Source organism: Schistocerca americana, chromosome 2, assembly GCF_021461395.2.
Source record: "Schistocerca americana isolate TAMUIC-IGC-003095 chromosome 2, iqSchAmer2.1, whole genome shotgun sequence".
NCBI classification, from domain to species: Eukaryota; Metazoa; Arthropoda; class Insecta; order Orthoptera; family Acrididae; genus Schistocerca; species Schistocerca americana.
This window is the reverse complement of record NC_060120.1, coordinates 744,113,281-744,140,309: the sequence shown is the minus strand read 5'-3', so window position 1 is coordinate 744,140,309 and position 27,029 is coordinate 744,113,281. Positions and strand designations below refer to the sequence as shown.

Here is a 27,029-nt window from a genome sequence, read left to right as displayed (position 1 = left end):
AAAATTTCATAATAGTGTTAGATATTGAAGCAAGGATTTCAGCAGCTGATAGTATACAAAGCTACAAGTATTTTTCTGTGGAGTTAATGCTTGTAACATTTATGTTTACCAAGTTATTGCTTTTCTAAGTCAAGTTGTTATGGCATTCAGTAGCACTTAAAAAGAGAAGTACAGGACATTATGCATATTTACTTATACTTTTGTGAAACATTTCACTGCAGACATTGAAATTATGTTGTATTACTTTAATTATATTTTGACAAGCTATCAAATATCATTAAAAGCTATTCAACTGCAAACTGTTGTTTGTTTAACCCATTAGTAACAATTTTGATCTCATGATAAGGATTGAATGACACACCTCTCACACATTTTCATCTACAAGGTGAGCACCTAAGTTATCTGAGATGATTTTTTGTTTCCTTTTTCTGTACTCTTTAGGTACAAGCAACACTTTTTAACATCCCATGCTGTGAATTATAATCTTTATCCTTGTTGGTAATCATTGTAGAATGGGTTTTTCTATCTGCCTGTTCTTTCAATAAGCAGCATAATGTTCATAAATTTCATACAAAAATTTTGTTTCAATCTGAATCTGAAGCTTAGAATGTTGATTGCAACATTTGTACTGGTAATTGATTAAAGATAAATTGTAGTACATATTACTTGTGAAATTAACAATGAATAAGTATTTGGCCCTATTTTGCATTTTTCCCTGCCCGTCTGTTGGAAGCAGTGGTCAGTGGTAGAGAAAGTCAGTTTCGTACACCAGTGGAGCAACATTTCTTCTTTTACTACTTAATGTAAAGGTGAATAATGATCTGCCTTTCTGGCAGCTATTCTAGGCTTTGCCTGATTTTCTATTTCTGTGTACAATTGTGTCTACTGAAATATTTACTTTGTGTTTCAGTTGCACGTTTCTCCAGCCAATCTGCAACGCGCCTGGACTGCAACAAGGAGAGTATCAAAGGATGACTGGTTAGAATGGCTTCGCAGATTGAGTATTGAGCTTTTGAAAGAGTCACCATCTCCAGCCCTTAGGTATATACTAGAAATATTAAAATCTGTGCAGCTGTGCACATTATGTAAGAAAAGGGAGAAAATATTTAATGCCACTTTTGAAGCAGTTAATGCACTTAAAAGAATTCATTGATTGTTACAGTTCACCGTATAGTGAAGATACTGAGTCGCAGATAGGCACAACAAAAAGACTCTCACTTTCCATCCTGGATTTGCCATTGTTCCATTGATTGTTAATAACATCATTATTTCAAACAGTGTTTCTTTTAACATTTGTAACTCTCATATTCAGTTGTTCATTAATAAGTTAAACAGCACAGTATCATCAGCAAATAGCAGATAACCTAGTCTGACTATTGAACCAATTCAACTTTAATGTCAGGAATGTTTTTTTGTTGTAATGTGAAGTAAGAGTCATAATGAAACTAAAACTTTAGGCTGTTAATAAACCATTCTTCATGACATCCTTCCTCATAGAGATGCTAGTCCTGAAATGTTGGGTAGAGAGACTTTGGCAGACATGGTGATATTCTCTGCTCAAAGTTTCGCATTTGTCATTGATTGAAGTTGGCAGTGTATGAGGTCTAGCATATCATACAGATTAGTCAAGGGAGGATTTCTTTTATACAGATGTGATTGTATTATGGTTTACTACTATCCTTCAACAAAAACGCAGTTTGGTTTCAAAACCAACCTGCAAATGCATGAATTAGGATTTTGTATTTTATAGTAAGAACTTTAATTTTAAAAATGAGAAGTTACATTACTTTTAATTGATTTGCAGGTTTGTGACATTAATTACATAATCTTTTATCTAATAGCATCTTTAAGGCATTTATTATATCTATCACATCCAAAGCTTAACAAAATCATATTCACTTAGGTTCTGATTAGTCAGCTAAAAAATTCAAATTCAAGATCATGTTATTCACTGCTAATTTCACAAGTGATGTGTATAATGATTTAACTTTAACACTTTGACTGTTGAGGGCTTAGCGTGCTGAGGCACCGCAGCCTGTAGCGTAATCCGTCTACCTGCACTGCGTGCCTGTTTCTCGGAGCTGCCGCCGGGACCGGATCGGCCCGCTCTGCTCAACCTGCTCTGTGCTGAATATTTTTTGGCTGAATACGACTTGTGTCGAGCCAGCGTGAATTTTTGGCACCTTTAAGCTGTAATATCTCAGGCAATAGTTTTTGTAAAGAAATAAAATTTGGCCATCTAGTACAACTTTATGCATTCTCTTAAGAATAATAATGAAAAGAATTTTACGAGCCATATTGAGCCAGAAAATTGTAGGTAAATCGGCCAAAAAAATAGGCGCCCGAAAAAATTTTGAAGTTTGGCTTCTTGCATCTGCGGAACTAATGCTATGACGAACGTTAAACTTGGCATGTAGTAACCTAAGAACACAAGGTTCTTAAATATAAAGTTTCATTTCCATACACTTTTCAGTACTGAATGAATTAAGCACAAAATTGAAGATTTTGTAACAGCATCAAAAGTATTTTCATTCTGATTTTGCTAAAAAACTGTACTCCATAAAACATACCAAGCTGTACAGCTGGAATGAAAGTTGAGTGCGAAAATCAGACCTGAAAACAATTTAAACTTCGGGTTAGCATGTCTAGTAGTGTGAACGCATGACGAAAATGAAATTTAGAGTGCAATAGATCGACTGCACAACGATAAGGAATAAAAAATTTTATTCCCCTACTATTTTCCGATAATCTTCAAATTAGTTGAGAAGGTTTTGATTTTTATGAAAAGATGAAAGAAGGATGTATTCGATACTTCTTTTTCATATACCGTTTTCTGTTAATGCTTAAAGCCAGTCTCATTCAAACAACAAATTTTAAGCCTCCCACCCTCCCCAGAACAATGAGTTTAATTTTCAATATTGGCTAACAACAGAGGCAAAGTAGCAAGAAAAATCGTACTTAGAAAATAGTTTTAACTTTGGCATTTTGTTTCTCGTTGATCAAAGGTGTTTAAATCAGTTATGGAAAACATGTTTTGTACAAGTAGACTGAGTGTGATCTACATTTGTACTACTAAGGATAAAAGAATATAACTGTCCATGTTACGTGTTAATAATTTAAATGTATCATACCCAGAGATTTTGTATAGATTTTGTTATACTGGCGCAATGTTCTCGGCGTAATTATATTTGCCACAGTACAGATATTGCACAATCTCAATCACAAAGTCCGTTCATTTGCCAGTAAACTGCTACATATGAAGAAGTCAGGCTTCGTATGAATAATTTTACACCTGTTGCATCTATGTCCCATCCTTCTTTTCGATCCGGGCTTTGGACCAGTGATTAGTAAAGGACCAGCAATTAGTAATGCTTCTTTGTATGATAAGTCTCAAAGCAGGGTGCAACACATAATGAAACATTGCTAGTTTTGCACAGGTATATATTTTCCCGGTGCACTTTCTGTTTCGTGCAAATCATGCATCTGCACATTAGCGTACTTTTCTGTGAATGTTCACTCATGATAACAGCCGGAAAATGTCTCCCTGTGAATTGCAGAGGTTTCTCGTCATCGTAGCGCCTTCCCCCACCAGCTTTTCTCCATTCTGTAGCATATTTTCCTACAATATCCCTTACAAGAGGAAGGTGAAACTCCGCGAGTGCCATTTTTTGCCCTGTTACCGACCAGTGGAGAGCATGAGCATTTAGAATGCACAAATCCAGAATGTCAAAAAAATATTTCTTATGCCATTTCACAGTCTTACGCACTGATCCCACTGAGCTCAGTACCATGTCACCACGGTCAGATGCACCCATACTCGAATTGTAATCTACAATACATTGCGGTTTCTTTATTTTTTCGCCAGTATTTCTGTCAGTCTTCTCTGTGTCAACCATTTGTGTTGTGTGGCTTGTGGTCATTATGTATATCTCTCTATTATCACACCAATTGATAGCAAGGACCTTTTCAGTGGACCTAAACTCATTTTCTCCTCGTTTTAATTTCTTCTGCAGTCTTGGCATGTTGCGCCGGTTTTACGAACAGTGCCACGTGCAGGTGTTACATGGTTGTGAAACAAGAGGAACAGGTCCAGGCTGGATTACCAGTTATCGACATATAGAATACGACCCTGTTCCAAATATGGTCCCATAAGAGTTGCCACTACGTTGCCACGTTTTCCCACCACTACACTGCCAGGTTTTCCCACATTGTGGAACCCAATTTCTGTTGTTGCACCTGTATACACAGTAAAATCTGAAATATACCCTCTCTGACAGTCACACAGTACAAATGTCTGTATTCCAAATTTACTTCACTTGGTTGGAATAAATTGCTTAAAAGATAGTGGTCCTTTGAACAGCAAGAGACTTTCATCTATACAAAGCTTGTGATGTGGGCAAAATTAATTACGAAATGTCTTACAAACTTTGTCAACAATCGTCCTAATTTTAAATTGGCTGTTGCCTCCAATACTTGCAGAGTTATCACTGAAGTGTAACATTCTCAGAAGTAGACAAAAACGGTCTCGGGACATAATTTCGCTAAAAACTGGTTTGTTCAAAAGTGTATCTTTGGACCAATAATCACTCAATTTTAACTTCTTAACTAGTGTCAATAGAAGGCAAACAACAACAAAACAATACATTTCCTCAAATCCAGTGTGTTTCCACTTTGACAGTTGAGAATTCACAGATTCTGTAGTATTTTCTCTGGTGTAAACGTAAAAACGATTTGTTTCGTCTGCAATAAATTGCAACAGTTCTTGAGACATAAATATCACAAAAAAATGAAAGAATGCTTGGGTCAGTATCTGATTGAAATTTGTATCCTGAACTCGAGTCATCGAAGTAATGGTTTAATGGCTGGAAATCGGTTTCTTTCCAGTCAAATGTGTCACTTAAGTGTGCTCTTTTCTGAATCGTTTCACAGTCACTTTCTAATTCCTCAGATTCAGAGTAACTGCTGACTGTAATTCTTGCTCTCCCCTGTGATGTAAAGGGCTGAGGACTACAGCTTTGAGAGTCTATTGAAGACTCATCACTGTTAGCAATGTCAAATAATTCACACTCACTGTCACTCTTAGTGGGCATATCCAGGATTTCTTTATCTGTGCAACCACAATGACGTGACATTTCTCACATAGAACACAAGAAAACTGATGAAAATACAGGAATTTAAGTCGAATTCTGCAAAGAGTGAACACAGCAACAAAGATATATGCACTCTCGAACTACGCAGTCAGACCACTGAACAGCTACTAGAAGAGCAGGGTGGAAAGACAGCTCTGCATGTATACATGTCCGTAGCGCTCAGGTAGCTGTGACTCAGCACCCCTAAACTCGCCCCTGATGGTGGGAAGGCCGGTGGTGCGGACGCGTAAACACATCCTTAATGCTGTAGGGAAGACCCAAGGCTGTGTGTTTACACGTCAGGCGCACCAGGGGAACGGCGAGGCATGATGAGTTAACACTTCCACAGCAGTCAAAGGGTTAATCCAATTACCAGTATAATCATTTCAATCAACATTCTAAGTTTCAGCTTGAAATTGAGACAAAGATTGGCATGAGTGATGTGAACATCATGTGAAATGTCAGTCCCAGAGCTAGACAAATCAAAAAAGAAGAAATTCTATGAGGGTGGAGAAATTAAGAAAACCATGAACACAACATTAAGTCCATACAGAAAGAACTGATGTACGAATGATGGGAGTGGAAAAAAGTATAAAGAAAATGTGTTGGCAGGGAAGAGTGATGTTGAATACATGAATATCTGTCATCAGTTTGCATTTCAACATATTTTGAAGCTAAGCTGTGAATAATACTTCATTTCTAGTGATGGTTTGTATCACAAAAGTTCACCAAGCGAAGTGGTGCAGTTGTTAACACACTATAGACACATTTGGGAGGATGACAGTTAAAACCCACATCTGGCCATACCAATTTAGGTTTTGTGTGATTCTCCCAAATTGCTACATGCAAATGTTGGGCTATATCCTGTGAAAAGACACGACTGATTTCCTTTCCCATCCTTCAAACAATCTGAGCTTGTACTCTGTCTCTGACGACCTCAAGGTTGTCTGCTTCTGTACTTTATTGTAAATCTTTTTATCTAAATCTGAATTTTTTTTAACTGCAGACCCATTAGCTAAACCAACCTGTAGTATTGTATTAATTTCTTTATTAACTGTGACACTCTCCAATCATAACTTTGCCACCCAATAGAACATGAAGAAAAATACACACATTATTGTGCAGCTGGGTGACATGAGTCAGTCATGGTAATTAGGTCCGTTGTATGTGGCTTATGATAAATTGTCTATATTCAGTTTTGAATCCACCCCAAAATTTGCAGATCTATGAAGTTCAGTAAACCCTCATTTTGAAATTCAACTGAAAATGGCTTAGTATGGAAGATGAATCAGTAGAGAAAATAAACCAGCTTCATGCATGCAGACATAAACAGTATAAATAAAAATATCCATTTCAGGGACAATATTTATTTGATTTTTATATTCAGCTCACCATAGAAAAAGAAACACACAAACAAATATAACAAAATGAAATAATGAGTTTTTGGCAGTCCCCATGAATCAGTTTTCCTTCTCATTCCATCCGGTAAGTCTCCCCTGACCCGGGGTTCTGGGTTACTTTACCTAGCTCTACCCCTTTTTCTAAACCTTTCCAGTCCTTTTCCTTCACCCCTCTTCCTTTCCCTTCAACCCATCAACCAGAAGAAGGATCTAGTGGCTCCAAATGCTTGAAAAGTAAAATCTTTTTTTATGTGTGTGTTCTCCTGCCACTGCTTGGTAGTAGATTTTTTATCTATCCAGTTACATTATAAACAAATATAGTAGAGAGAGATACTATAATAAGCACAATTTCACATCCACAGAAAGCCAACAGCAACAGGTACAATTATACATGCCACACAGAAACACAGAAAACCACAAACTAGTAGGTTTCCAACATACAATACATCTGAACAAAATGCCACTCCGTGGAGAAAACGATGAAAAAGAATTAGAAACAATACAGCTCAGAGACAAAACCAGTGTATGTAACACGCAGATAATGCAAGAACTCAACTATAAAATTAAAACAAAACTAACGAAAATTGAAAATAAACAGCACACAAACAACACAGATATTCCTGTACACCCAAACACACAGAACGGGAACACCCATGACATGACCAACAAAAAGAAATGATGACATAAAGACACAGATTGACACACAGAACAGCAGATGTACTGAAGAAACAAGGATTATACACTCCAATCACATTTATGAACACCTGTGGAACAACAAGACATATACCAAGGAGCCGACGTATGTCAGTTAGAATGTCAAGACTGCAAATCCATCTACCTGGGAATCGACAGGCATATATTTCAAAGCTAGATAAAAGAACACACAAGAAGCCGGAAATACGAAAATAGCCACTCCAGCTTTGCTGGACACCTTATAAAGCTAGGACATGAACCAATATTAAAGGAAACTTTCACATGCAAAGAGCTCATGCAATGTACAAGAAAGTAACAAATGACCAAATCAGTATAAGTAAAAACTCATCGGTCAATAACAAACAGAGATGTAGAACATACCCAGACTAAACAATAACTTAAAAAATATGCGTGGCCATTGCAAACAAACAAAACAAGATTAAACAATACAGACACTACAACACAAACAAAAGATGAAGGAAAAACACAGAATGACAGTTGGCAATACTACATACAGTAAACAAATCAAAACAAAACACAGTGAACAGTGGAAGTGAATTGAAACGTGCTCATAAAATGCCAAAAATCGGACATGCTGTGTACGAAACTAAGTACATCTCCTGGATGGCACATATGCACTAATAAGTCCACAAATCTTAAATGGAAAAAAAGGTCATTTAACCTCACAAAACTTGTGCTACAAAAAGTTGTTTCGCACCTAACAGCAAAAGACTAACAAAAACATGTAATGTAGTAACAAATCTATAATTGCTATGTGAAGCAATTGTTATACACAAAAGAAACATATATTGCAGGCCACTGAAAATGATTCGCGTATAAAAAGAAGTGAAAACAGCCTTTCATTTAGCTGCAGTAAACAAATCACTTCCTAAGAATATAGAAGTAACTAAGGAATGCCAGAAAACATAAAAATGAAAGTAATTAAGTGTTTAAAAACATCAAGAATCATAATTGTGACTGTTTTGATATAGACTTTGAATGTGTTCTAAGAAATATTTCTAATTTTATTTGACATAGGCTGGATACAGTCATCAATATCTGACAGAAAAATGTGCTTGCTACAGCGTATCATTTGTTTTTCTTTTTTTTAAATGTTTCAGATCATGTTGGGCTCTGGCACAGACGTATTCTCAATTACCACGTGATCTTTTCAATGCTGCATTTGTCTCCTGCTGGACTGAACTTAGCAAATCACTACAGGATGAGCTAATTCAGAGTTTGGAACAGGCTCTTATGGTTCCAGACCTTCCTGAAATAACACAGACTATTCTGAACCTTGCAGAATTCATGGAACACTGTGATAAGGTATGTATCTTCATTTAATCAAAGATTCAGTATGTGTATGAATAAAAATTTTGTGATTGGCTTTGAAATAGAACCAACACAGATAATAATAACATAAATGGTGCCACTTTATATCGAGCACTGAATATTTTACACATATTTTTCCTCTGTCACTATGTGAAGTAAAAAATGACTATTGCTGTACTAGTGGTAGGTCAGAGTAGATAAAAATGAACTTTGATAATGCAAGTACATTTTGGAAGACACCTGGTATAGCTTAGTCTTCGTCTCTTCAACCAGCAGCAAAATTTCATGTCAGATTTGAGGAATATGTCAGTGATCTTTGGTGTGAACTCCAGAATACTGCAGCAAACATGCTACATATTTATTTTCCAAGAAGACTGTATGGGGTGGCAAAAATTCACGCTACTTCAACAGCGAAAGCTGAGTTTCTTTCCAGATCTAAGCCGCTGACTTAAAAAAAAGACAGATTCAAAACCAGTTTAAAAGCAGCAATGCAAGAAATATTCAATAAATTTGGAAGCAAAACTTAATTTGCCAAAACTTTCATAGCGTCAAGCAACAGGTGGAAATATCCTAACCACTTATTTGTTGGTCATACCAGGAATGAAATAAATGATGAAGAAGTGAAGACCAAAATACTAACTTCTATTTTTTGAAAATGGTCTATTAAGTAATGTAGCAGTACAACTTTAGCGTATTGTTACTCACACTATCATCACAAACGTTTCGAGCAACTGCCACTTTTACCATCTTATAAAAGCATTTTATGAAAATCAAATATCCATTTCTGGCATTGTATCATTATATTTCCATTTACTCAAAAGTATCTGTTTGCCATTTAAATGTTCTGCTTATGGTAGATAACTGAGTATTCTTATGTGAATTATTTGTGTATATTATTATCAAAATTAATTTCCTCTTCAGGGTCCATTGCCACTGGATCCACAGTTGTTAGGAGAACGTGCAATGCACTGCAGAGCATATGCAAAAGCACTTCATTATAAAGAGGATGAGTTTCACAAAGAACCAAATAACCAAGTATTTGAGGCACTTATTTCCATTAACAACAAACTGCAACAGAAAGAAGCAGCTGCAGGTGAACTATTTGTGCAGTAGTTTTTAAGCTTTGCATCTGTCTTCATTATATAGCATATTATAATAAATACTAGTACTACTATTACTATTTGATCCTTGCAAATTTTTTGGACTCGATCCTGATCGGTCATCAATAGTATTATCAAATTGTAGTCTCACTATAAAAAATCGACATCATTCAGTACAATATGGTTTACTCAAAACATGTAGAAAGCATATATTGTCTCTGTTTTACCAAACTTCGCTATGACCATTAATAAAGCATAAGGTCAAATGGGGAATCGTTGTCTCATCAATGGAAAATCCAGGATGGATTGTAAAAATATTATAAGGAGGAAAGTTGCCACTCACCAAATAGCAGAGATCCTGAGTTGCAGATATTCACGCTTAAAGCTTTTGGCCAATGGCCTTTGTCAACAATAGACACACAAACGCACACACACTCACGCAAACGCAACTCACATACACGCCTGCAGTCTCAGGCAACTGAAAACACATGGTGAGCATCAGCACCAGTGCATGATGGGGGTGGCGACTGGGAGGGAGTAAGGAGAAGGCTGGGGGGGAAGGGGGAGGGACAATATGGTGGGGATGGAGGACAGTGAAGTGCTGCAGGTTGGGCGGCGGGGGGCCCATCGCAGAACCTCTCCCCAGAGTCCTCCTCTCTACTCACCCCTACCACTCCCCACCTCCTGCCTTCTACATGCTTCCTAAAGTCCATAAAGCTAATCACCGAGGATGCCCCATTGTGGCCGGTTACAGTGCCCCGCTGAGAGAATCTCTGCTCTCATAGACCAACACCTTCAACCTATTACCTGGAACCAACCCTCCTACGAAAGATACCAAAAATTTCCTCCACCGACTCTCCACAGTTGTCCTTTTACAATACGGTGCCCTGCTCGTCACTGTTTATGCCACCTCCCTGTACACTAACATTCCTAATGCCCATGGCCTTGCCACTATTGAACACTACCTTTCCCAATGCCTGACGTATTCCAAACCAACAACCTCCTTCCTAGTTGCCATAACCAACTGTATCCTCACCAACAATTACTTCTCCTTTGAAGGCATTACCTACAAACAAATCCGGGATACAGATATGGGCACCTGCATGGCACCATCCTATGCCAACCTATTCATGGGCCATTTAGAGGAATCCTTCCTAAACGCCCAGAATCCTAAACCCCTCAGCTGGTTCAGATTCATTGATGACATCTTTGCAGTCTGGATCGAAGGTGAGGACACCCCATCCACATTCCTCCAGAACATTAACAACTTCTCTCCCATTTTCTTCATCTGGTCCTACTCAACCCAACAAGCCACCTTCCTAGATGTTGACCTCCACTTTGAAGAGGGCTTTATCAGTACCTCCATTCATATCAAACCTTCTAACCACCAGCTATACCTCAATTTCAACAGCTGCCGTCCATTCCATACCAAGAAGTCCCTTCCGTACAGCCTAGCCACCCATGGTCATCACGTCTGGAGTGACAAGCAGTCCCTCTTGAACTCTACCGAGGGTCTCTCTGAAGCCTTCACTGACCGTAATTATCCTCTCAACCTTGTAAAATAACAAATCTCCCATTCCTTATCTTTCCAGTCTCCCACCACCTCCCAAAGCCCCACCGTCCGACCACAGAGGAGCATTCTCCTCATAACTCAGTATCACCCAGGACTGGAGAAACTGAATTACATTCTCCGCCAGGGTTTTGATTACCTCTTGTCATGCCCTGAAATGAAAAAATGTCCTGCCCACTATTCTTCCCATCCCTCCCACAGTGGTATTCCAGCGTCCACCAAACCTACACAATATACTTGTCCATCCTTACACAACCCCTGCTCCCAATCCCTTACCTCAGGGCTCATACCCCTGTAATAGACCTAGATGCAAGACCTGTACCGTACATCCTCCCACCACCACCTACTCCAATCTGGTCGCTAATGGCACCTATCCCATCAAAGACAGGGTTACCTGTGAAACAGTCATGTGGTCTACAAGCTAAACTGCAACTGCTGTGCTGCATTCTACATAGACATGACAACCAACAAGTTGTCTGTCCGCATAAATGGCCACCGAGAAACAAGTGGACCACCCTGTTGCTGAACACGCTGCCAAACATGATATCCATCATTTCAGTGACTGCTTGACAGCCTGTGTCATATGGATCCTTCTCACCAACACCAGTTTTTCTGAAATGCACAGGTAGGATCTTTCCCTGCAGAACATCCTATGTTCCCATAACCCTCCTGGCCTCAACCTTTGTTAGTTGCTGTCCTCACCCATCTGATCTCTTCCCTACTCCCATTCCAGCTCTACATAGCCTTCATTCCACCACCACACCCAGTTTTTTTCTTTTCATTAATTATTTTATATTTATTTATCTCTACTTCTCTCCTTTTCTGCTATCCCCCCCACTCCCCGCCTCTCCCCTGCCCACCGCCTAACCTGCAGCACTTCACTGTCTGCCATTCCTACCATACTATGCCTTGCTCTCCCTGCACCAGCCTCCTCCTTTCCCCCACCCAGTTGCCACTCCCATCATGCATTGGTGGTGCTGCTCTCAGTGTGGTTTCAGTTGCCTGAGACTGCAGGCTTGTGTGTGAGACGCATTTGCGTGTGTGTGTGTGTGTGTGTGTGTGTGTGTGTGTGTGTGTGTGTGTCTATTGTTGACATAGGCCACTGGCTGAAAGCCTTAAGTGTGAAAATCTTTTTGTTGTGCCTATCTGCGACTCAGCATCTCCGCTATATGGTGAGCGACAACTTTCCTTCTCATAATAATGTGATAACAACATTTTTCTTTAAAAGCAATTGATAAGGTGGTAAACCAGATGGATTTAAAATTCTACGGGTACAACTGAATGTTGTTTATTTCTTCAAGTTGTGCAGAATCAATACTGATGTAAGCCATTGCCTCACTATATAACAAATTGAAAGTGACATATTTATTAACTCTTGTACAATCATCATTTTTTTAAACATAGAATCACCCTGGAATAGAACTGCGAAACATTTTGTTCATTGATTTCTTTGGCACTGAATATGGTGGTAATAAAATTATCATAAATACATTAACAATGTTTAAGATTTTGATATGGCATTGAGGTTACTAAAAATTCTATAAAGTAATGAAGAATTAAGTTACAAAAAGAAATATGCACTGTAGACTAATGGTATTGAGGTTAGGAGAAATGTAACTTTATGTTGCAAATATTGTAAAGTAATTATGAACCAAAAGTTAAATAAATAAGTATAAATTAAGTTAGAGAAGTGAACAGTACTCATCTGTGATGATGACTATTGGTGTAATTCAGTTTATTTGCACGTACAAATGCTTTCCTAAAGAAAGTAAACAACTCCAACCACTGTTGTGCATAATAGTAAAATTAGATTGTCAATAGATGGCATCTTCTAAATTCTTGTGTATTTTTAGTCATTAGTGGTGAACCAAATCCTGAAAATGATATATCAGTCATTAATTTTGATTAAGACATGTGGGAGATATGGTGTACCAACAAAAAAACACCACTGAGAAATGATAAGCGTATATTATTATTATTATTATTATTATTAGTGTTAATGTAATATTGATCTTTGTTTTTTTTTCAGGTCTGCTTGAATATGTGATGAATCATCAGGGTGCAGACCTCAAAGTCCAAGAGAGGTGGTATGAGAAACTACATAACTGGGAGAAAGCTCTTATTTCATATGAAGAGCGTCTAGATGAATGTCCTGGTGATGTTGAGTTAGCACTTGGGCAAATGAGATGCCTCGAAGCCCTTGGTGAATGGTGAGCCGTTTAAGGATGTATTCTCTGTCTGCATTTTCCTGCTTTAGCAGGAGTTTATTGTGTGTGGTAAAGTAAAATGAAAAGAGTAGCTCGATAGAGAAATAAGAAATTATATGTGTAACTCAGTCAATGAAAACCAAAAAAGGATGAACAACAGAAATAATTAGTACAGTTGCAAATCTTTGTACGGTGGTAGGAGAGCGTGTCATGAACAACATATTAAAAAGAGGATGGAAAAATCACAGACTGAATGGTAGAAAATCAACGATTATCATTAAAAGAAGTGGATTAAGAACAAATTTGAAAAATGTGTACCATGTTTAAGTGAAGTAGAACCCTATTAAGAGATTAATTGTGTAGATGCGTGAAGGATGGCAGATCACTGTGTTGTGGTCATGCACATACTTCCTTTGTAGGTCTGCAAACTGAAGAGCAAGCAGGCGAGTCCCTACTCTCTATACCCCACTGTGTCACAAGAAGCAACTATAGAGTGTTTCACAAAGTTATACAGAAGCTTCTGCAGTTCACCTTATGAATCACAGCTGATAGTTTGTATTTATACCTGGGGGGAGGGGGCGGGGGTACTTTCCACAAAGTGCATTAACACTACATGTTATATGGTTATGATCACTAGTAATACTAACACAAGATATGAATGTGGATATATTCTATGTAAATCTCTGCACAATGTCGTACACTGCTAGAGGGGAAACTTGATTCTTAGTCATCTTGTATGGCAACTATAGTGTTCCTATGGGAAAGGCAACATCACCCACCATGAGCACTGCCCACTTTTCAGTTTACAGATTGATTATTATACCTTCTCAGCATTTCCTGTCAAGTTCTCTTATGTGAGTAGGCAAAAGAACTTCACTGTACTCAAGTTTATATAATGGTGCTGTTTTTAGTGTTACGTGAGTACTTATTTCCAATTGTTAAGTGAGCTTTTATGTAAAATACATTCCTACAAGCAGTGGTTGAGAAGTGTTTAATTTATTGGTGTGATGTTGCCAGTGACCTAGATTGTGTTGGTGAGAAAAGGGTGGCATTGGTAAATGTGCCACTTTGCTGCTGTCTTTCAGTGACAGTGTATTGTATAGCCGTGTGACCATGTTATATTCACTTGATTTAGAATTAGTGAGTGACTAGAAAGTTACTGACCGAGCGAGGTGGCGCAGTGGTTAGCACACTGGACTCGCATTCGGGAGGACGACGCTTCAATCCCGTCTCCGGCCATCCTGATTTAGGTTTTCCGTGATTTCCCTAAATCGTTTCAGGCAAATGCCGGGATGGTTCCTTTGAAAGGGCACGGCCGATTTCCTTCCCGATCCTTCCCTAACCCGAGCTTGCGCTCCGTCTCTAATGACCTCGTTGTCGACGGGACGTTAAACACTAACCACCACCACTAGAAAGTTACTGCACTTCCCTCACCATAACTTGTGTTAATCTTAGACTGTGTAATTCTCACACTCAGAAATTAATGGCACTTATAGAAATGGGCTTTACTGAGTGGAGGCTCTTTCCACACATCCAAAGTATATCTTGCAAGGTAGATGTAAATATGTTATTTGTTCAAGTCTAGGTAGTAATCTTCTCTAATGCATTGCGTGACTTATGTTTAAATATAAGATGTTCCACTACACCTAAATGACCTACTTCTGTTGCAAAGGGAGCCAGTTTAAGCACTGGGCCTCTTCATATGTGGGGAGAGAGCTGAGGCTGGGATGACCTATTTGGTACCTATCATGCCATGAAAAATATTTCAGCTGTTGATAGTGGACAAAATTTAACATTGTCGAATACATATTGACAGCGTGTTACACTTGGAACAGTCTCTCCAGTGTAGTAGACAGCTCCAGCTGTTGAACTTCTTGACATAATAGTTCCCTTAATAACTCCAAATAAGTACTCAGCTAATAAGCTTAAAATAACTCCATTGTATAAATGTGAGAAATGTTAAAAATTGACCTTTAACTGCTCCCCTTCCCCAGCCTCACACCACACCAGTCAGGATTTCTAGTATGTTGTTCATGGCACCCCATCCTGCCACGGTACAAAAATTTGTGACTGCGTGATTTTTTCCCCAATTTTCCGTCGTTGGTGGTACTGCTGTAAAAATAAGCTGATTCAAAAATTCCTTCTCAGAAACACAAATGTCATGTCTCAGAATTGTAAGCAGTACTTAAGATCAAACATGATGAGCAGTAAGTAATTGTGAGTACAATCCTACCACTCCTGATAATTCCATTCTCATTTATATTAAACACACTTTTCCTGAAGCTGTGTTGGTAAATTGTTGTTTTCCTTCTTAAATTGTAGCACATGCAGTCTTTTGCAGAATTCCTGCGATAAAATTTGTTTTCTTTCTCTCCACCTGAACAAACAAAATAAACTGTGGGGTCCTTAAATCTACTTCATTTGTTATGGTCCAAGGCTATTCTCCTTGGCATTTCTTCTGCTGTTCATAAATTGATGTTTTGGAATTTGTGTTGCAGTCCATTTAGTTTTGTTTCATCAGTAATTCCTTGTTTTATTTATGTAGAATAAATGTATCTTAATTCCAGAGACGACATTCTTCTATTCTTTAGCAGAATATATGCTGCAATTAATGTTTGTGATAAGTTCAAAATTTGTGCAGAACTGGGTCTAGGAGGTATGATCTGGGAAGCTTATCTGACTTCTACAGTTCTATCTCTGCATGTAACTGTCAGTCACAGGCAGATATGGATATCCCAATCACTTCTCCATGTGAAATCAAGAAACTTCCTGGCAGATTAAAATTGTGTGCCAGACTGAAACTTGAACCTGGAACCTTTGCCTTTCATGGGCAAGTGCTCTGCCAAATGAGCTACCTGATCAGAACTCATAACCTGTCCTCACATCTCCATTTCTGCCAGTACCTCATCTCCTTGCTTTGAAATGCCCTGGGTTCAAGTCCCAGTCCGGCACACACATTTAATCTGCTAGGAAGTTTCACATCAGCTCACATGGCACTGCAGAGTGAAATTCATCCAGGAAGTAAGAAAATTATAAATTTGCACTAAAATAAAAGCTCATCTGGATTTGATAGTGTTTCCAACCCAATATTAAAGAGTTGTTCCCACATAATAAGTAGTGTCTTTTACAAAATATGTAATTCATCACTGACTCAGGACATTTTCCTAGAGAGATTGAAATACACCACTGCTAAACAGTGCTTTAAAAGATCTGACAGGAGATACATCAATGGCTATTGAACGCATTCATTACCGACATCATTTTCCAAAATTTTTGAGAGTATGATGTAGTCCAGAATAGTACGCAATAATATCTTTAATAAATCACAGTTTGGATTTCAGAAAAAGTTTCTCAGTAGAGAATGCCATTAAAACATTCACTCACTGTACTTGACAATGTCCTTTAAGATAGATGTGATGACAAAGATGTAAAATGCTTGTAAAAGTCACCTGCTCAAGAAATAGGAAGAAAGCTATGAATTTTGTGTATATATTAACTTAATGTATAAAATTGGTTCAATACAAAAAACTATGATCGCTGTAAATGTACATGTATCTGAAGTATGAGATGGTCTCTACTAAAGGCATTGTTATAATTCTTGCATTTCATTTTAATAGCACTGATGTAACTTTGTGACTGATCATGAAACAACAGAAATTGAAACTGTCTTTCTCATAAAAAAAGTGCTTTAACATAATATACTCTAAATTTTTAAATAGTCATACGTATGTTGTGTGTTTGTGTACATGATTAGTAGAATAATTTTGTATTCAGGAAAGCAATAAATTATTATTGTTTAATGTAAAAAGTAATTTTTAATTGAAACAAAGGGGTCAACTGCACGAAGTAGCTCGCAAGAACTGGAACCACTTTGATGAAGATGGGAGACAAAGGATGTCCCGCATGGCTGCTGCCTCAGCTTGGGGTCTTGGCCAGTGGGAAGCTATGGAGCAATTTGTGGCCTGCGTACCAAGAGATTCACAAGATGGGGCATTCTACCGTGCCGTGTTAGCTGTGCACCGAGAACAGTATCACGTTGCGCAACAGGTACATGCAATCAGTACAGTAGTACCACAAGTTCATGATGCTGCATGTTTACAGCTTTACAGGAAAACACCAATTTCAGCATTTGTTCATAGTTTCCTCCCATCACACCAGTATACTGAGGTGACAAAAGTCATGGGATAGCGATATGCACATATACAGATGGTGATAGTATCACATGCACTAGATATAAAAGGTAGTGCATTTGCGGAACTGTGATTTGTACTCAAGCAATTCACGTAAAAAGGTTTCCGACTTGTTTATGGCTATATGGCGGGTATTAAGAGGCTTTGAATGCAGAATGCTAGTTGAAGCTAGACACATGGGACATTCCATTTTGGAAATCGCTAGGGAATTTACTATTCTGAGACCACAGTGCCAAGAGTGTGCTGAGGATACCAAGTGTCAGGCATTACCTCTCACAATGGACAAAGCAGCAACCGATGGCATTCACTTAACGACTTAGACCAGCGGCATTTGCATAGAGGTGTCAGTGCTAACAGACAAGCAATACTGCATGAAATAACCACATAAATCAATGTGGAAGGTACAATGAATGTATTGGTTAGGACAGTTTCTGGGCTCATGACCATACCGATTGGAGCCTAGATGACTGGAATACTACAGCCTGGTCAGACAAATCCCAATTTCAGCTGGTAAGAGCTGACGGTAGGGTTCAATTGTGGTGCAGACCCCCACAAAGCCATGGACCCACGTTGTCACAAGACACTGTGCAGGCTAGTGGTGACTCCATACATGTGTGGGCAGTGTTTTCACGGAATGGGCTAGGTCCTCTGATTTAACTGAACCAGTCATGGACCATTTACAACCATTCATGGACTTCACGTTACCAAAGAACGAACGATGGAATTTTAATGTATGACAATGCTCCGTGTCACTGTGCCACAATTGTTCATGATTGGTTTTAGGAATATTCTAGACAGTTCAAACGAATGATGTGGCCATCCAGATTGCCCAACATAAATCCTGTCAAACATTTATTGTACATAATCGAGAGGTCGGTCATTCACAAAATCATGCACAAGCAACACTTTCACAATTATGGATGGCTACATAGGCAACACAGCTCAGTATTTCTGCAGGAACTTTCAGTGACTCGTCCATGCCACATCAAGTTGCTGCACTGTGCCAGGCAAAATGAGTTCCAATGCAGTATTAGGAGGTATCCCATGACTTTTGTCACCTCAGTGTACGAGGTGCATTCAAGTTCTACGGCCTCCAATTTTTTTTCTCGGGACTGGAAAGAGATAGAAACATGTGCATTGTTTTAAAATGAGGCCGCGTTCATTGTCAATACGTCACAGAGATGGCAGCACCGTATGGCAGATGGAGTTTTACCACCAGCGGCGAGAATGAGAACTGTTTTAAATACTTAAAATGGTGACTTTTCCTTACTTGAACAGCGTGCAATCATTCGTTTTCTGAATTTGCGTGGTGTGAAACCAATTGAAATTTATCGTCAGTTGAAGGAGACATGTGGTGATGGAGTTATGGATGTGTCGAAAGTGCGTTCGTGGGTGCAACAGTTTAATGAAGGCAGAACATCGTATGACAACAAACCGAAACAACCTCGGGCTCGCACAAGCCGGTCTGACGACATGATCGAGAAAGTGGAGAGAATTGTTTTGGGGATCGCCGAATGACTGTTGAACAGATCGCCTCCAGAGTTGGCATTTCTGTGGGTTCTGTGCACACAATCCTGCATGACGACCTGAAAATGCGAAAAGTGTCATCCAGGTGGGTGCCACGAATGCTGATGGACGACCACATGGCTGTCCGTGTGGCATGTTGCCAAGCAATGTTGACACGCAACGACAGCATGAATGGGACTTTCTTTTCGTCGGTTGTGACAATGGATGAGACGTGGATGCCATTTTTCAATCCAGAAACAAAGCGCCAGTCAGCTCAATGGAAGCACACACATTCACCGCCACCAAAAAAATTTCGGGTAACTGCCAGTGCTGAAAAAATGATGGTGTCCATGTTCTGGGACAGCGAGGGCGTAATCCGTACCCATTGCGTTCCAAAGGGCACTACGGTAACAGGTGCATCCTACAAAAATGTTTTGAAGAACAAATTCCTTCCTACACTGCAACAAAAACGTCCGGGAAGCGCTGCGCGTGTGCTGTTTCACCAACACAACGCACCCACACATCGAGCTAACGTTACGCAACAGTTTCTTCGTGATAACAACTTTGAAGTGATTCTTCATGCTCCCTACGCACCTGACCTGGCTCCTAGTGACTTTTGGCTTTTTCCAACAATGAAAGACACTCTCTGTGGCCGCACATTCACCAACCGTGCTGCTATTGCCTCAGCGATTCTCCAGTGGTCAAGACTCCTAAAGAAGCCTTCGCCACTGCCATGGAATCATGGCGTCAGCGTTGTGAAAAATGTGTACGTCTGCAGGGCGATTACGTCAAGAAGTAATGCCAGTTTCATCGATTTCGGGTAGTAGTTAATTAGAAAAAAAATCGGAGGCCTTAGAACTTGAATGCACCTCATATATCACTATAAACTAACTTGCTTAATTATTAATGTAATCAAAATTTAATTTTTTATGAACTGACAGATGAGCAATAATAATGTATTTTCTACAATGTACTTCACAATTCACATGAAAATATACTAAATATGAGAAGTCTTAGGAATGTATCCAGGATTGGTATTTCGCTACAGTATTTTCTGCACGCCTTGTACATGTGTCAGACAGCTGAGTTGTTCAGTGGCAGTGTTCGTCTTATTTGTCTCAATACACATAGGCACAGGTCAAAAGGCTTCTAATTTCTTCTGACTAAATCTTTGAGCTACAATGAGAACATGACTGGGGGAAACATGCAGAAAGGTTGGGGAGGGTAGTTTCCATACCTCCCATCCAGCAATTTCACTGCTCCACAGTATTATCACCATAATTTCAGTGTGATAACATTTCTTGTATTTTTTATATTTATTTGCTGTGTGCATTACATTTGATTTCAACTAAAAAGAGCTCATTAAACATCTATTTTTTATCGATCTTTATGTCTACTTACCATTATCTCAACTCACAGTAATTTTTTTCCTCAATAAATTAGCTTACGGTATCTTAATTTTTTGTTTGTTTGTTTAATCTTTTGTAATTTTGGTGGTTGCATCACTATTTAGGTATCAGATAAGGAGAATGAATATTCACTATGTAATTATGAACACACATTTCAAAAGATTTGTATCTACATCCAAGTATTACGTCGTATACCCTTAGGAGTACATACATGATTGCAAGGGATCCCCAGTTGCTTAACTCAGTAAACTTAGGATCAAACTGGTGTAAAAAAAAACCATGAGTAGAAAAGAAACCAACACTATGTAAATGATATATTGAGCAGTCAATAAGTTCATTAACAAAATATAAAAATCAGGAAGTTCATATTGAGCAGTCAATAAGTTCATTAACAAAATATAAAAATCAGGAAGTTTCAAATCAGTGCATACTCTGCTGCTGGGTGAAAATCCATTGTCGAAAGATTATACGATGAAGACATGGAAGGGCACAGTCACTAGCCTTGACACATCAAGATGTAACCACGATTCATTTGAAAAGACAACAGGATGCCACTCATGTGACTGGTGTTGTTGTTGAGTGCACCACTGTCAGTGCATGTCTGTCTTCTGCTCCTTCTAGGGTAACTGTGACAATGTTTGCAATGCTGACAGTCTGGGCTGCTCTGGACACTGTCACACTGTCCTTGTGGATACTTGTCTTGATGAAAACGAGCTCATTTCTTGAATCAATGTATGTGATGTGGCTCAGCAATCCTGCTCAGCCAAGTGAACGATATATCTGTCCGCTCGGGCACTAGTCGTGCAGGGCTGTTGAGGGCCTGAACCCGTATATTCCATTTTTGCATGACAGTCATAGAGTCCCATATGTTTGAGCAGCAATATCACAGAACAGTTAATGTCTCTATAGGCCACTATCCTGCCCTTTTCAAATTCCAACATGGGCTAATGTATGTTTCTCTTTCTGATGCAAGGCATAATGTGATCTAACAAGCAGCCAACGTTGAGAGTTCTGAATGAGAAACTTGCTGTAAAACCCATCCTTACACAAAGACTGTAAGTTAGTGTAACTCCTACCTACTTAGAAATCAAAAGCTTGTCATTTGCATATCCAAGCATGCAATACACTCAATACCAGTTTGATGTTTGTGTGTACCGTCCTCATGGTGTTGCAATTTGAATGGTCAGAAGTGAATTTTATGGCCCTAGTTATTTTATATTCCACCCACCTGTTATGTTAAAGTGTAATAACTATTGACATGTTGTTGTTGTTGTGGTCTTCAGTCCTGAGACTGGTTTGATGCAGCTCTCCATGCTACTCTATCCTGTGCAAGCTTTTTCATCTCCCAGTACCTACTGCAACCTACATCCTTCTGAATCTGCTTAGTGTATTCATCTCTTGGTCTCCCTCTACGATTTTTACCCTCCACGCTGCCCTCCAATACTAAATTGGTGATCCCTTGATGCCTCAGAACATGTCCTACCAACCGATCCCTTCTTCTGGTCAAGTTGTGCCACAAACTTCTCTTCTCCCCAATCCTATTCAATACTTCTTCATTAGTTATGTGATCTACCCATCTAATCTTCAGCACTCTTCTGCAGCACCACATTTCGAAAGCTTCTATTCTCTTCTTGTCCAAACTATTTATCATCCATGTTTCACTTCCATACATGGCTACACTCCAAACAAATACTTTCAGAAACGACTTCCTGACATTTAAATCTATACTCGATGTTAACGAATTTTTCTTCTTCAGAAACACTTTCCTTGCCATTGCCAGTCTACGTTTTATATCCTCTCTACTTCGACCATCATCAGTTATTTTGCTCCCCAAATAGCAAAACTCCTTTACTACTTTAAGTGCCTCATTTCCTACTCTAATTCCCTCAGCATCACCCGACTTAATTAGACTACATTCCATTATCCTTGTTTTGCTTTTGTTGATGTTCATCTTATATCCTCCTTTCAAGACACTGTCCATTCCATTCAACTGCTCTTCCAAGCCCTTTGCTGTCTCTGACAGAATTACAATGTCATCGGCAAACCTCAAAGTTTTTATTTCTTCTGCATGAATTTTAATACCTACTCCGAATTTTTCTTTTGTTTCCTTTACTGCTTGCTCAATATACAGATTGAACAACATCGGGGAGAGGCTACAACCCTGTCTTACTCCCTTCCCAACCACTGCTTCCCTTTCATGTCCCTCGACTCTTGTAACTGCCATCTGGTTTCTGTACAAATTGTAAATAGCCTTTCGCTCCCTGTATTTTACCCCTGCCACCTTTAGAATTTGAAAGAGAGTATTCCAGTCAACATTGTCAAAAGCTTTCTCTAAGTCTACAAATGCTAGAAATGTAGGTTTGCCTTTCCTTGACATAAGTACTTCTTACATAAAAGTCATCTTTTAATAAGAGCGTAGGAGGTAGAACATATTGCAACAAACAAAAATTTTATATTGAAACATGCTTAGTTTTTATTCATTAAGAAAGAAAGTCACAGTCTATTTATTTTTACAGACAACAGCCTTATCTTTAGAGTACATAATTTTGTAAAATTTGTTCTGTAGACTAAGAAATGTATCTTTCTTGCATCTGTCCAGCTTATAGATTCAGCACGTGATCTACTAGATACTGAGCTCACAGCAATGGCAGGAGAAAGCTACCAACGTGCATATGGTGCAATGGTGTCTGTGCAGATGTTGGCAGAACTTGAGGAAGTGATTCAGTATAAGTTAGTTCCAGAGCGCCGACCTACAATAAGAAAAATGTGGTGGGACAGGCTTCAGGTAATACACTACATGGTTCAGCAGAAGTCTAAAAACTCATTTATCTTCCCTAAGCTTATTTGATGGTGGTACTGTATTATTACTATTATTATTATTCTTTCCTGTCTCAGACATTATGTCTGGTTAAAAATGGAAAGTGACACGGACCTTGATCAAGCGTGACTTCCTTTTAACTGTACGGTATATGTTACATTACATTTAGGAACTTTCGGGTGATTGAACATGTATCAATAATTACAGATTTCTGTAGTTGTATATATATGTTTGGATGTAGCTGTATTGCGTTGATGTACTGGTGGATATTGTGTGGTATGACTCCCGTAGTTGATAGTATAATTGGTATAATGTCAACTTTATGCTGATGCTACATGTCCTTGACTTCCTCAGCCAGTTGGATGTATTTTTCAATTTTTTCTCCTGTTTTCTTCTGTATATTTGTTGTGTTGGGTATGGATATTTCGATTGGTTGTGTTAATTTCATCTTTTTATTGGTGAATATGATGTCAGGTTTGTTATGTGGTGTTTTTTTTATCTGTTATAATGGTTCTGTTCCAGTATAATTTGTATTCATCATTCTCCAGTACATTTCGTGGTGCATACTTGTATGTGGGAACGTGTTGTTTTATTAGTTTATGTTGTATGGCAAGTTGTTGATGTATTATTTTTGCTACATTGTCATGTCTTCTGGGGTATTCTGTATTTGCTAGTATTGTACATCCGCTTGTGATGTGATCTACTGTTTCTATTTGTTGTTTGCAAAGTCGGCATTTATCTGTTGTGGTATTGGGATCTTTAATAATATGCTTGCTGTAATATCTGGTGGTTATTGTTTGATCCTGTATTGCAATCATGAATCCTTCCGTCTCTCTGTATATATTGCCTTTTCTTAGCCACGTGTCGGATGCATCTTGATCGACGTGTGGCTGTGTTAGATGATACGGGTGCTTGCCACGTAGTGTTTTCTTTTTCCAATTTACTTTCTTCGTATCTGGTGATGTTATGTGATCTAAAGGGTTGTAGAAGTGGTTATGAAATTGCAATGGTGTAGCCGATGTATTTATATGAGTGATTGCTTTGTGTATTTTGCTAGTTTCTGCTCGTTCTATAAAGAATTTTCTTAAATTGTCTACCTGTCCATAATGTAGGTTTTTTATGTCGATAAATCCCCTTCCTCCTTCCTTTCTGCTTAATGTGAATCTTTCTGTTGCTGAATGTATGTGATGTATTCTATATTTGTGGCATTGTGTTCATGTAAGTGTATTGAGTGCTTCTAGGTCTGTATTACTCCATTTCACTACTCCAGATGAGTAGGTCAATATTGGTATAGCATAAGTATTTATAGCTTTTGTCTTGTTTCTTGCTGTCAGTTCTGTTTTCAGTATTTTTGTTAGTCGTCGTCTATATTTTTCTTTTAGTTCTTCTTTAATATTTGTATTATCTATTCCTATTTTTTGTCTGTATCCTAGATATTTATAGGCATCTGTTTTTTCCATCACTTCTATGCAGTCGCTGTGGTTATCCAATATGTAATCTTCTTGTTTAGTGTGTTTTCCCTTGACTATGCTATTTTTCTTACATCTGTCTGTTCCAAAAGCCATATTTATATCATTGCTGAATACTTCTGTTATCTTTAGTAATTGGTTGAGTTGTTGATTTGTTGCTGCCAGTAGTTTTATATCATCCATGTATAGCAAATGTGTTATTTTGTGTGGGTATGTTCCAGTAATATTATATCCATAATTTGTATTATTTAGCATGTTGGATAGTGGGTTCAGAGCAAGGCAGAACCAGAAAGGACTTAATGAGTCTCCTTGGTATATTCCACGCTTAATCTGTATTGGCTGTGAGGTGATATTATTTGAATTTGTTTGGATATTAAGTGTGGTTTTCCAATTTTTCATTACTATGTTTAGGAACTGTATTAATTTAGGATGTACTTTGTATATTTGCAATATCTGTAGTAACCATGAGTGGGGTACACTATCAAAAACTTTTTGGTAATCAATGTATGCGTAGTGCAGTGACCTTTGTTTAGTTTTAGCTTGATATGTCACCTCTGTATCTATTATCAGTTGCTCTTTACATCCTCATGCTCCTTTGCAGCAGCCTTTTTGTTCTTCATTTATAATTTTGTTCTGTGTTGTATGTGTCATTAATTTCTGTGTAATGACTGAAGTTAATATTTTGTATGTTGTTGGTAGGCATGTTATGGGGCGATATTTTGCTGGGTTTGCTGTGTCTGCTTGATCTTTAGGTTTCAGATAAGTTATTCCTTGTGTATGGGTCTGCAATGTAATTGTTAAATAATTTAGTTGAATGTGAATGTGTTGAGGTGAACTTCTTTAGCCAGAAATTTGCTATTTTATCATTTCCAGGGGCTTTCCAATTGTGCGTAGAATTAATTTCTCGGGTGACTTCATGTTGCAAAATTATCACTTCAGGCATTTGTGGTATCATCTTGTATGAGTCTGTTTCTGCTTGTATCCACCGTGCATGTCTGTTATGTTGTACCGGGTTTGACCATATGTTGCTCCAGAAGTGTTCCATGTCTGTTATGTTTGGTGGATTGTCTATTTTAATGTGTGTGTTATCTATTGTCTGGTAAAATTTCTTTTGGTTTGTGTTGAATGTTTGGTTTTGTTTCCTTCTATTTTCACGTTTTTTGTATCTTCTAAGTCGTTTGGCCAATGCTTGTAATTTTTGCTTCTTTTCATCTAATTGCTCTATCGCTTCTTGTTGTGAGATTTTACCTAACCTTTTTTGTTTTTTGTCTGATATTTCATTTCTTATAAATTGTGTTAGCTGTCCGATGTCTTTTCTCAGTTTTTCTATTCTGATCTGTAGCCTGTGTTGCTATGCTGGTTTTGTGGGTTTCTTCTGTGTGTTGGTTGGTTCTGATCTCTGCCTAGTGTGTATATTTAGTGTAGTGAGTGCTCCTACATAAACCAGTAGTTGTAATTCTTCCATAGTTGTGTTTTCATTTATTTTGTTGTGTATGATTGTTTTATTGATGTTTCGACTTGCGGGTTATTTGGTGGTCTATGCAAGAATGGTCTAATGTCTGTATTTGTGTCTTTGTATTCTATATATGTCAACTGAAATTTTTCTTCTATATCTAACATGTGTGTCACTTAATGTTCTATTTGTACTTGTTCTGGTGGCTGTCTTAAGATTTCGTTTTCCTCTGATTGTTTAATTGATGTGTGTTGTTCTTTGTTTGTTTGCTCTGGGATGTTTGAGTCCATTACTGTATTATTATTATTATTATTATTATTATTATTATTATTATTCTCCATGAATGGGCCCAATAGGACCATGTGACGTACAATCAGTCAATGTCACTTTTGATGGCTGGCCTTCGTTTGTGTCCAAATTTGTTTCACCCTTTCAGAACAAAGTCTCTTTCACTCATCAGGCCATGGTGTTTCAGTCCATTTCCTAATTTCCCTCAGACCAATTTTCCAATAAAATATCTTTTGTCTGAATGTTTTTCTATATGTAACATCTGTCTGAGTTATACGGGCTACTTTAAGATCCTCCTTAATCACAGGGATCCATTTAATTGGCTCAGTTTTGGCGTTACTTCTGTTTTCACAGAATTCTGCTACTTGTTTTATCAACCTAGTGGGTGCCATTCTTTTAATGTGCCCATAAAATTTAAGTCTTCTTGTTCTCATGTCAGCATGTATGTCTGTGTATTCTTCTATT

The 27,029-nt window shown here is 38.2% G+C and overlaps 1 protein-coding gene across 2 annotated transcripts in view; it reads left to right on the top strand.

The window, feature by feature from the left end:
* Positions 1–27,029, top strand: part of LOC124594853 (serine/threonine-protein kinase mTOR) — a 264,014-nt gene that overhangs the window by 161,133 nt on the left and 75,852 nt on the right. For both annotated transcript variants that reach the window (XM_047133312.1, XM_047133311.1), the window contains 6 exons: positions 911–1,041; positions 8,344–8,548; positions 9,476–9,647; positions 13,254–13,434; positions 17,262–17,478; positions 23,136–23,321. In XM_047133312.1, the coding sequence (XP_046989268.1) occupies positions 911–1,041; positions 8,344–8,548; positions 9,476–9,647; positions 13,254–13,434; positions 17,262–17,478; positions 23,136–23,321 (1,092 nt within the window). The remainder of the gene's footprint in view (positions 1–910; positions 1,042–8,343; positions 8,549–9,475; positions 9,648–13,253; positions 13,435–17,261; positions 17,479–23,135; positions 23,322–27,029) is intronic.